Source organism: Typopeltis vanoorti, chromosome 2, assembly GCF_054136105.1.
Source record: "Typopeltis vanoorti isolate ZY-2024b chromosome 2, IOZ_Tvanoo_1.0, whole genome shotgun sequence".
Classification (NCBI taxonomy): Eukaryota; Metazoa; Arthropoda; class Arachnida; order Uropygi; family Thelyphonidae; genus Typopeltis; species Typopeltis vanoorti.
The window spans coordinates 162,772,783-162,786,112 of record NC_143550.1 but is presented as its reverse complement, the minus strand read 5'-3'; the positions used below and the strand labels follow the sequence as shown (position 1 = coordinate 162,786,112).

Here is a 13,330-nt window from a genome sequence, read left to right as displayed (position 1 = left end):
TGGCAGAGCAAAGGAGAATGGATGTTAGTTTAATGTGGCAAAGTGTAAGTGTGGCATTGAAATATCAGTCATCTTTAACTTCATATCCATGTCATTATTTGAAGGTGTTTTGATTTCAGCTGTACACTTTGCATCCAATTTTTGCATGACAGAAAAAATGTCATGACCAGTAAAGTGTAACCTAAAAAAAAGAAGTATCCATAATGCATCTACAAAAAAAAAAAAACTATGCATGCTTGTATAGTTTTAATTAACAGATCACAATAGTTATATTATGTTGATTAAACATATTTTAAATATATAGCATTATATTTAAAAAGCATATCAATATTATTTGAGTGAAATGGAATGAAAGGGGTAAAAAAAAAATTTTTTTTAAATTTTATTTTAATGAGATCTTTATACAAAGTTAACAACAGTCGACTTACTATATTATGATAAAATTTTGATAAATTAAAGCAAATTATATCAATATTTAATTCTGGAACATCCCACAAAATTCTGGCAATTTAAGTTTGTTTGCAGTTTATGCAATTAAGTGCTTTTAATACCACAAATTCTCTTCCCATCGTATAGAGTAGTAGTCAGTAATCATACAGCTAGTACACTGTAGAATGGAAAGAAGTGAATTCTGCATAAAAAGAACTTCCACTTAGGCACATATCTGAAAACAAAAACATTGGCACTGAAAGCTTTCTCACAGCAAAGAAAATATTTACAGATTTTTGGTATACCTGCAATGAGACGCATATTTCCTTTAAATTAAACAATGAATAACAAAAACAATATTTATGATTGATAATAAAATGGAATTTATATCAAGAACTATGTTTCTGAGTCAAGAACTTTTCAAATCTAACCAATGTGTGATGACATAAAAGCAGTACCCATCCTACTGGAGAACACTCTTCATTCTTTAAAAATTTACTAAAAGCTAAATATCTTGAAAATTAAAAAAAATTAAGTTCTGTTATACCAGATATTTTACATACAACATAAATCCACAACAACAAGTGAGCGGCTTAATGTGAGAAGTTAAATGCATTGTCAGGTTCATTATATTTATTATTTAAAATTACCTATAACAACAGAAATTAATGACTTCATAATGAGTAGTCAACATCAGCATTTCTGTTCTATTCATACTTAGCATTCATATCACAGTATAGGCAAAGCCTATACAGTTAAAGTAAAAAAAAAAAAATTGCCTCTTCCCATCCTACTCAAAAGATGTCACATAAGCTATTACACAATCAATGAGGAAGGGAGAGGGGAAATGCACTTTCCAAGTCACTTGCATGTTCAGGGTTCAAGAATAAAAAGCAAAGTTCATAATTTTATAAGGTTTTGTACAAACAAGTATATGAAATTAATGAGTCTACAACTGACTGAAATATGAACTTGTTAAAGTATGTGAAGATGCAAATATGTCAAAAAAAAAATTACCTGGTAGATAACATAGCTTATCATCAACAAGGTGAAATGACTACTGTCCATCAGAAAAATTATCCAAGAGAACAAACTGACAATGAGATCAAAAGATGAAGTTATGACAAAAACAACTTTTTTTTTTCTCCCCCAAGCTGCTTTGTTGCAAGCCTTGGTCAAAATAAACAATTTGCACTAAGATAACACAGTTCATCTTCAAAGTGAAGAAATTAAGCTATTACAAAAATGGAATACATTGACATAAAAAAAAACAAAAAAAAAAAACAAAACTGAATTTATTACTTTACTGTTTGTGAATTATATTAACAAATAAAACAAAGATGCAAAATTACTCATTTCATTGAAAATTATCACTTTGGCTTAATCAAGCATCCATTACACAGTACTTCATGATGGATGCTATCATTATAGACTTATTATATATCAGAAAATATTTTAGATAAACAGCTATCACCACAGGGCTGTCTGCTTAGTTAACTACTAGGAAGTTTATCAAAAAATGCAATTCTATATGATATGTTTCAAAAATACATAAAAATTGCACAGCTATTTAATAAATAGTAAAGTCTCTTAAAACTTTGTGGGCAAGAAAACATTAAAGTAACAATCTGCTTAAATTGAGCATACTTTTATTTACAAAAAAATTTGAAGCTAACAGTTTTTAGAAAACGGCACAAAAAACATTTCTGAAGGTAATAAAGTTTGATTAGATGTAAAATTTAGAACAAATTTTTAATTTATTACTTTTCAGTTCTTCAAAAATCTACTTTTCAAGTCACTTGCATAATCTTATTTTCAGGAACAAACACCTTGTCTGTAGCAAAAATCTAGATGTGCATGTTCATAACACACAAGTTAGAACATGAATAAGAATACTGATTGCATCATTTGCTATTCTTCAGTGTTAGTGTTGATCTTTTATTCATTTTCGCCACAATACTTTATTTTATTAACCTATATGTTGACATATTATTGCATTCTCTTTAAATTTAACTGAAGTCTATAAGAAAATGTAGATGGTATAAATTCAACATCTAAGAATTCTAAGATCACTAGTTTGTAGCGAAATGATCTGAACTATATCTTTGAGGAATCAAAATCTGAAATTTTCAGTAATATCAAAACTTCTGCTGTTGAAATTGTATTCATCCTTTTCTGCAGTCCTCTAGCACCTATAAGAGAAAGAGAGAGACAACAATATAAATAATAGCTAATTATACAGAATTGTGATTATGCTTAATACAGTTGTTTATAAATTTATACATACCAATACCATTATTATTAGTATTTCATGACACCTCCAAAGAGTCCAAACAACTCATCAAGGGAGGGCACCTACTCAACAACTCTGTCTCCACCACTTAATCCACCATTACCATCATCATCTACACCACGGACCTGGTTGGTCGAGTAGTTAGCATATCTGCTCTCCAACCAAGAGGCGGGTTCAAATTCTGCCAAGGGCATGGATGTTTGTGATTGTTGTACTAACTGTTTATCATATGTACTGGTGTAACCTGTGTCCTAATGCAGTGAGTGGAGACTGAATAAGTGGAAGGCAGGTAATTATTATGGGAGATTTCAACTAGGAACATAGATTGGAAGGAGGAAGACACATGGAAGGAAGGAAATGGAATTTATAGTGTTACTAAGTTACTGGGATTTTGAAAGTGCTTGATTTAGCAACTGCATATGAGAATTTGTCTATAACCAATATGACCACATTGCTGCCAACTGGTGAGAGTGATCATATGGTTTTGACCTGGGTGGGAGATGGCTAAATGTGTGGAATGTTCAGTTAAGAGGGGATAATGTACAATTACAGGCTGGTAAGTATGACGAGCTTAAGAGATTGCTTGGATCAGTGCCATGGCATGTGAAACTGCAGGGACTGGATGTTGATAGACATTGGAAGTGGTAAAGGAGTGTTTAAAGGAAGTAATAGCAGCCTGCACACCTAGAGTAAGGAGAGTAAATCAAGTGGGAGTTGAATGAATATCATTAAGCTGGAGCTGCAAAAAAATGAAAAATTGTAGAGGAAATTCAAGAGAAAAGTGACCAGCAGGCAACATGAACAGTACAAAGCACAGGCCAGAAGTATAACCAGTGTGGTAAGAAACGCAAAAGCAGAGTATGAAAAGAAATTAGTAGTGCAGGCCAAAGATAATCCAAAACAGTTCTTTCAATATGCTGCAAGTAAAAGAAAGAATGTTTATGCCAGAATGATTTTAATTAATGCCGATGGTAGGGAGGTAATTCAGTCATTTTGACTGAATTCAGTCAAAATAGTAGAATTACTAAGTGAACACTTTGCAAGAGTATATCATCTAGGTGGGGATACTGCAGTAATGAGAGAGGCAAAGTTTTATATGGGAACTGGAGTAAATGAAATGGAGGTGCACAGTATATTACAGAACCTTAATGTGAATACAGTTATGGGATTAGATGGTATACCAGCTCGAGTTTTATATGAAGCTGATAGGGAATTGTCAGTGCCCTTGACCACATTGTTTAATCTAAGTCTCAGCTCTGGGGTAGTCTTGAGGGATGGAAAGAGGGGGAAAATAGTTCAATTGCATAAAAGGAGGCTCCAAGACTGATCTAGCAAATTACTGACCTATCAATATATGAGTTATTGTCAAGGTGGTGGAGAAGTTGGTCAAAAGCAATTCAGGAATGGATAAACAGAAATGGAATACTATATGGGGGGGGGGGACAACATAATTTTGTGAAGAATAAGGCATGCCTCAGTAACTTGTTCACGTTTTATAACACAGTGACAGCTGAGATAGACAAAGGTAATGGGTTTACGGTAATGCTGCTGGACTTTGCAAAAGCCTTTGACAGGATACCACATGGAATTCTAATAAGTGAACTGCAACACATGGGGATGGATATAGGATTAGTTAGGTGGATAAAAGAGTGGTTGATTATCAGAGAGTAGTTTATTCAGGGACAGAGTCTAGAAGAAGACCTGTGATTAGTGGTGTGCCACAGGGCTCTGTTCTTCGGCCACTACTGTTTAATTTGTACATTAATGGTATAGGAAAGGAGCTGCAAGGAACTGTTTAGTTGTTTACTGATGTTGCAAAGTTGGGTAGAACAATAGTTAATACAGATGATGTTAAAATTTTGCAAGATGATTTGGATAGACTGGCAGTGTAGGCAAAGGAGAACAGATATCAGTTTTATGTGGCAAAGTGGAAGGTTATGCATTTTGGGGTGAAAAGATTACTGTATACTATATTGATGGAATTGTACTCCAGGAAATTGATGAAGCCACAGACGTGGGAGTGTTACTGGATAGGTAGTTAATGTTTAGAGCACACAGCAAAAATGGCTAAAGCAGCTCATCATATTACCTGGTTACTGAAAAATACTTTGATGAGCAGAGATAAGCAGGTTATTATTCATCTTTATTTAGCCTTGATAAGATTCCATCTTGACTACTGCAGGCAGATCTGGCTGCCAGGGTTTCTTGGCAATGAAGAAGAGGTAGAGAGGATCCAGAGGCAAGTGACCATGATCGTAACAGGTCTATGGAATGAATTATGAGAAAAGGTTGACAGGCAGAAAAGGGTGATATGATTGAGACATACAAATTACTGAAAGGTTTTTACAAGATTAATTCAGAGGAAATTTTTCAGAATAGGTCTGGTGGTAGAAGTAGGGGCCATCCTTGGAAACTGAGTAAGGATATAATTAGCAAGAATGTTAGAACTAGGTTTTTTGCTTGGAGAATGGTGAATGAGTGGAATAGGTTGCCAGAGTCTGTTGTGCATGCCATGACTGTGAATGAGCTCAACGCAAAGTATAATAGATACTATGCAAATGTTGGATAGTGCTTGACATGATGTTTTGGGTCTCACCCAATGAGTGTAAGGACTCCATGGAGTATCCCGTAATAATAATGATAATAATAATAAAGATATTTCTATATGATGAAGACAGTTCAATATTCATTTTACATGAAAATTATACTGAAAAAAAAACTTGAAAGTGGTATGTTATATATATATATAGCCAAGCACATAGAAATGTGCCTGCTATGTATGATCAGCACATGTCTCTCTCTCTTTTTTTAAATAGATATTTTCTTTTTACATAAATAGTGATCACTTCCTATTTCAAATTCCCTCTTACTCTTGTATCCTAAAGCAGTATGAAAATATTACTATCAACAATAGCACAATCAACGAGGCTTTTTTTTTATTTTTTTATTTCTTATGTGCTACCTCCAGGTGAATTTATGTACATCTTTATGTTGGAACAGTATTAGTGATGACTAATTCATGTCCTGAACAGAAATCTAGCAGATACCTATTATTTTTAGCTTTGCTGTTTTCTCTGCATTTTCTAAAAATACTTAGAAAATGTCAATTATTATTATTATTTTTACAGTATACTGTTTAGATCTCTAACAACAATCAGGTTTTCTTCTATGCTAGATGTCCTCTCTAATTCCTTTGATTCTTTCCTAATTTGAAAGTTTTACAGGCCCAGATAAGTCTCATTGTTCATTCCATTCACAAAAAATTGAACTTTCAGAAATTTGCACGTACTTCCACGCACGCACACTACTGTACTTGAAACTGTCTGCCATTTGAGAGATTCATCTTTGTTGCTAGTACTGAATATGATAGCTACTCCTTTTCCCTGATTAGCATATTATATTCAGGCAGTATAGTTATTATTTAGGAGTATCTCACTGTTTAATGTTAAACTCTTTCCCCCTGTTCCACCATATAAAAGAACTCCCCTAGTGTCAACCCTGTAACTACCTCTCAACAGTTTAAAATTCTCAATCATATCACCTCTCCTCCTATCTACCAGGGAGTGGAAGGTCTCTTCTGCAGTCCACATTCCTTAACCCTATCCTCATAACTAACATTGTACAGTCCTGATACCATCTTTGTTATCTGCCTCTGCACTCTTTCCATGGTTAATTTATCCTCTTCAAAATCCTGGGGACCAAATTTGAGTACAATAGCCCAAGTGTGATCTGATCAGGGCTTTATACAAGGGAATGACAACTTATCTCTGTAGGTCAGCATCCTTTTCAGTATCGCAGCAATCCTCTGGGTTATTTTCACCAACTTTGCAATATGTTCCCTGAATTTCAAGTTTCTATCACCCATTATTCCTTGTCTCCCCTACTTCCTCCAACAGAGTATGCAGCCTCCCATCAATGTATCCCAAACTTCAAGACTTTACATTTAGCTGCATTAAACAAAGACCCCATTCATTTACCCATCTGTTCAGTTTATTCAAATCCTCTTGCAGGGCTACCACATCTATACTATTACTAATAATCCTTCCCAACTTCACATCATTTGCAAACAACTGAATATCAACCTGCAATCCACAGACAATGTCATTGATATAAAAATTAAACAATATGTGTCCCAGTCTGAGCTCTGTGGGACCTACTTGTAACATTCTGCCTACTTGATATTGTCCCATCATACACAACTCTCTGATACCTATCAGATAGCCATTTGCTAACCTGACATCTAAACTTATGTGCTGCAACTTAAATATCAGTTTATCATGTAGTATCCTGTCAAATGCTTTTGTAAAATACAAAAAAATGGCAGAATATGTCTTTCCTTCAATAACTGCTCTTGTCACTTTATTATAAAAGGCAATCATATTACTAAAGCAAGAGTGCCCTTAACAAATCCATGTTGAACCTCACAGATAACATTACTCTCATCTGTCCAATGCTGTATATGGTCCCTCACTAATTCCTCCAAGATGTTAACAACTACTGATGAAACACAAACTATCTATCATTTGACACTTCCAGCCTGCTATCAGCCTTATGCAATGGCACTATCTTGCCCTCCTTCCACTCCCTGGATACCTTTCTTTTAGCCAGACTTTCATCAAAAAGCCAGGTCAATGGAGTTGTCAGTTCTTTAGCACATTCTCTTCAAACCCACGGTGAAACTCCATCCAGTACCACTGCTTTATTGATATCCAGAGTACTCAGTATTTGAAACATACTCTCCTCTTGCAATTCTAAACCTTGAACCTGCCCTATCCCTCTAGTATTAAAACCCACTTCTCCGGGATGAAATACCCCAATAAAATGTTCATTGAACAACTCCACTATATCCTTTGCATCAGTCACTCTATTCCCATGTTTATCCAACAATTATTATTACGGTCAACTCCAAGGAGTCCATGGACTCATCGAAGGAGGCCCTAATATGTCAAGAACAACTATTTGACATTCACACAGTATCTATCATACCTGGCCTTGAACTCATTCACAGTCATGGCACCCACAACAGACTCTGGCAGCTTATTCCACTCATTCACCACTCTCCAAGTAAAAAACCTAGCTCTAACACCCTTGCTAACCACGCTCTTGCCCAGTTTCCATGGATGGCTCGTAGTCCTCCCACCACCAGTCCTGTTCTGAAAAATATCCTCTGAATTAATCTTATAGAAACTTTCAGTAATTTGAATGTATCAATCGTATCACCCCTTTCTGCCTATCAATTATTTCGGCAACCCACAAATCTTCAACCTGTTCTCATAAGGTTCATTCCATAGACCTGCTATCACCTTGGTCACTCTTCTCTGGATCCTCTCCACCTCCTCCAACAAGAAGAAACCCTGGTGACCATATCTGGGCACATTAGTCTAGATAGGGTCACTCCCAAATCCCTGGTCTCATCAATCTCCTGGAGTACAGTTCCACCAATATGGTATACTGCTGCTAATCTTTTCATCCCAAAATGCATAACCTTACACTTTGCCACATTAATTTGACATCCATTCTCCTTAGCTCAGTCCTGCACACTATCCAAATCATCCTGCAAAATTTTCATATCATGTGCATTCACTATTGCTCTACCCAACTTTGCATCATCAGCAAACAAATGAACAGTTCCTCTCAAATCCTTTCCTATATCGTTAATGAGCAAACTAAACAGTAGCAGTCCAAGAACAGAACCCTGTGGCACACCACTACCCCTGAATAAACTCCTCTCTGATATCTCTCCATCAACCACCCTCCTATCCATCTCACCAACCCTATATTCATCCCCATATGCTGCAGTTTACTGATTAGAATTCCATGTGGTATCCTGTCAAAGGCCTTAGCAAGGTCCAGTAGAATCACTGTAAACCCATTACCCTTATCCAGTACAGCTGTCACTGTGTTATAAAACATGAGCAAGTTACTGAGGAATGATCTACCCTTCACAAAACCATGTTGTCCCCCATACAATATCCCATTTTCATCTATCCAATCCTGTATTCTTTTCTTGGCTAATTTCTCTAAGATCATGACAACGATTCCTGATATGCTAATCGGTCGTTAATTTACAACAGCAGTCTTGGAACCACCTTTATGCAGTGGAACTATTTTCCCCTCCTTCCACCCCCTCGGGACTAACCCAGACCCGAGACTCAAATTAAACAAAACGGTCAAGGGCACTGACAATTCTTTAGCCGCTTCACGTACGACACGAGCTGCTATACCATCCAATCCCACAGATGTATTGCCATTGATGTTTTGTAATAGACTATTCACTCCACTTCATTCACCACAATTCTTGTATAAGCTATTGGTTCATTCATTCTTGCAATGTCACCACCTAGATGATATACTCTTGCAAAGTGCTCGCTCAGTAATTCCACTATATCAACTGATTCAGTTACCTCTCTACCATCAGCATTCTTTAAAATCATTCTGCCATATACATTTTTTCTTTTACTTGCAACATATCGAAAACACTGTTTGGGATTCTCTTTAGCCTGCATGGCTAATGTTCTTTCATAATCCGCTCTTTCTTTTCTTACCACACTCAATACCATTCTGGCCTGCGCTTTATACCATTCATGTGCCTGCCTGTCACCTTTCTCCTTAAATTCCCTCAACAGTTGTTTCTTTTTTTTGCAGCTCAAGCTTAATGGTGTTATTCATCCATTTAACTCCTACTCAATTTATTATTCGGACTCTAGGTATACAGTCAGCTATTGCCTCCTGCAAACACTTCTTAACTGCCTCCTATGTACTATCTACATCCCCCTTGCAGTTTTACGTGCCATGGCAATGAACCAATCAAACTCCTAAGCTTGTCATACTTACCAGCCCGATAATTCCACATGTACCCTGTCTTAATTGAAAATTCCACACCTTTAGCCACTTCCCAAGTCAAGACCCTATAATCACTCTCACCAATTGGTGGCAACGTGGTCATATTCATTACAGCCAAATTCTCTGATGCAATTACTAGGTCAAGCACTCTCTAACCCCTAGTATTTTCCATTACATGCTGTCACAGATTGTTATCCCTTAATAACCGCATAAAATCCAATTCCTTCCTCCCATGTGTCCTCTCCTCCTTCCAATCAATGTTACCATAGTTGAAATCTCTCATAATAATTACCCTCCTTCCACTCATTTCTTCTATTTGCTTATGCATACTATCTCCACCAACTATTCCATCACCTGGTTCTATAGCAGCACCCAACTGTATATTTTGTTCTGCTAGTCTCAATATCACACCAAATAGCCTAAAATGTGCTCTTTTCTCTATCCTGCAGTTCAACTTCTATACTCCTTGGCTGCAGCTCATCAGCTATCATCAATAACACTCCTTCCCCCAATTTCTTTATTTTATTCTCCTTGTCACTCCTGAATACACCATACCCCTCACATTCAATCCCACTAGCTATATCATCTTCTGTCAGCCATGCTTCATTAATGCCAGTAACCTGTGGCCTGGAAGTGCCAACCAAGGCCAAAAATTCTTCCTTCTTGTTCCTAATACTTCTGGCATTAGTATACATAAATTGCAGAAGTCCATTTGTCCTATCCCTTTTTTGATGCCTTATACTAACTATCCCATTCTGATTTGTTGTCCTTCATACTCGCTTGGGCATATTACACACATTCATACACTCAACTGTCTCGCTAAAGTCTGCATATCTACTCCTCCCCCCATTAATAACTCTAGTTTTCCTGATTCTGCACATCGACTTCCACGTCAATCAAGACCTTTTCAAGTATCCGTACACCAAATCCATTCAAATGCAAACCATCCATCTTATATAAATCCACGGCAACAGACTCACCATCCTAACTATCTCACTCTTCTCTTTTGCTACCTCAAGTAATTCCTTCAAATCCTCTCTCATAGCCATTTTGTCTCCTTTCAAATCATTCGTTCCTGCTACTACTATCAATTCTTTCACCCTCTGCTTTTGCATTCTAATTGACTCGCTTACATCCTTAATGTTCACACCAGGTTTGTACGATTTTGTCAAACTCTCATCTATCACACCTCTTACTAAAGAATCTCCATACAACACTCACTCTTTCATTTTGTTTACACTCACGATCATACGCTTATTTTTCTTATCATACTTTTGCCGTTTATTAGTTGGTATGCTCGGTAAACATTCTTGCCAATGCTCCAGCTGCCAATTCGTCCTGTGTATTGCTCTGCGCAATCGTACGATCTCACTCATTGCATCTGTCTCATAATTTTTATTATCTGTTAATTCATTCATTCGTTCTGTACTTTTACCTTCATTCTCATTTTCAACACCACTCTCACAGCTATCTGGTACTACCTTGCAAATATCACTATTCATACCTCTCATATCACTATTTTCTACATTCTGACTTTCAACAACGATATCACTCTCATGACCTGAAACACACTTTAAATCCTCATATTCCTTACACTTTCTGCACACATTCACTCCACTTTCATTGTCTAACCAGACTCCAACCACTCTTCTCAAAGCATACGTTTCAACAAACGGTACACTGAATAAACTCCTTTATATTAAACTTTTTGGACAAAGATGGCGATCTGGACACCATTGTATTCCTTCTTATTGGCGCTGTGTGCATGCTATTAATTGTAGCTATCAAATTACTAATTGAAATAACTCTAAAGTTATGTGCTGCAACTTAAATATCAGTTTATCATGTGGTATCCTGTCCTTCAATTTCCTTCAATAACCGCTCTTGTCACTTTATTATAAAAAGCAAACAATGTCATTCTTCCACAATCATTTCTCCTCCTACTGGCCACATAGCAAAAAAAATCCTTGGGATTTTTTTTTTTGCTATATTCTTCATGCATATACTCCCTTCCCTCCTTATATCTCTTCCATAACTTCTTATACCTGCAATTCCTGGTTGATATTGTTTGTTATCCATATTACACCAAATTGTGTTCCCTTCTTCACTTGCAGTATACAACTTGCTATTGGTCTTAATAAATATTCCTTCACAAGTTCCCAAGCACTGATGATACCTCGCCCTTCCAATTGCTTCCTCTATAGAACTGCCCCAAGTTGACATTTACGACTATTATAATCACCTGCCTTATAATTCGATGTACATTTCTTTCTCTTTGATACTCCTGCATGTCTATTCATCTTCCAAGTAAAAACTACATGGTCACGCTCTCCAACTGGGTTCAGAGATGCCATCTCAGCTATAGTCAGGTCTTCTGATGCTATGACCAAATCTAAAACTCTTGAACCTTGTGTCCCTTCTACTACATGTTGTCTAAGACACTTGTCCCTCAAGAATTCCAGAAATTCCATTCCATTACTACTACTTGCAGTTTCCTCTTCCCAATTTATACTACTGTAGTTAAAATCTCCCATAACAAATCATTCTTTTTGTACTTTCCAAGCTCAATTGCCTAAACATCTCCTGTTATTCACCCTCTATGCTCCATGGCTTTCAGCAGCACCTCAGTAAATATCCTGTTCTGCCTACCTCTACTTCACATCATATGCTTTCAAAACCATTAGTGCCAATGTCCTTAAAATCATTCTCTCTGATAAGACATAAGCTTATCAGTTCAAATGATATTTTGGGCTCAAGCTTATCAAAAGTTTGAGCCCAAAATATCATTTGAACTGATATCCTTTGCAGGACTTGTACATCAGTTTTGTTCACCATAGTTCTTGACAGCCTAACAGCATTCCAATCATCTATCATTAATGTACATTTTTTTAAATGAAAATCCCATTCAGGGAAGATTAAGAGATCTACAGTACTATAATTAGATAAGTCAGATAACTATGTGCACTGCTCTAGTGACCAAACAGCATTTTTTTTGTGTGTGCGCCATTTGAGGCTCGAGTAAGCAAGATGGTGTTATATTTTTAATATAAATTAATTCCAAACAAAGAATTAATTAACAACCTAACTCCAAACAATAGCCTATAGCCTATTGATAGCAAATCGGAAATCCATCCACTCTGCAATTTGTGACCAGCATTAGTAAGAATTTTTTTATGATTAATTATTTTTTTTTTTTATTCTAACACCAGGCAGTACAAATTATGTCAACATGCTATGTTTGCAGTTTCTCTGTTATTCGTTTTTACTATTCTTGCATTGTTCGCTGACATTACCAATTTATGTTGATGTTTCTGTCAATTTTTCCCTTGCTTCACAAAACAAAGCGAGACACTAAGTCCTCTAACTAGACAATACATACTAGTATGATTTGTCATTACCACAGCAAATACTGAAGTTTTAGCCAAAACATAATACAATTTGTTCAACTTGTATCAAACTGTCAGCCAATTTCTATCTTTCTCTGTTCCCTATATGAGAAGTGGAGATGTCCTGGTTATCTGGATTTTAATATCAAGTAACTCACAAATAATTACTCCATTTGTTACAACAGTTTTCTCTTAATGTAGAGAATGTGTATATTTAAACAGGGAACTGCTACTATCAAATGATGTAATTTGCAAAGATTTTAAAATGAATAAATTTAAATGATTTTAATAATAACAATTTAACCATAAGTAGAGTTTACATAATAATTAAAGTTAAACTGATTTTAATGATAAAATCAGAAATGAACAAAAAAGCTAA

General features: G+C 36.0%; 1 protein-coding gene across 1 annotated transcript in view; it reads right to left on the bottom strand.

Moving 5' to 3' along the window:
- Positions 1-383: 383 nt before the first annotated feature.
- The window catches only part of LOC150109589 (inositol-trisphosphate 3-kinase homolog), a 308,848-nt gene continuing 295,901 nt past the window's right edge, over positions 384-13,330 (bottom strand). Inside the window, exon 10 of the mRNA XM_090409129.1 lies at positions 384-2,621. Coding sequence (XP_090265255.1) covers positions 2,595-2,621 — 27 coding nt within the window. The 3' untranslated portion in view covers positions 384-2,594. The remainder of the gene's footprint in view (positions 2,622-13,330) is intronic.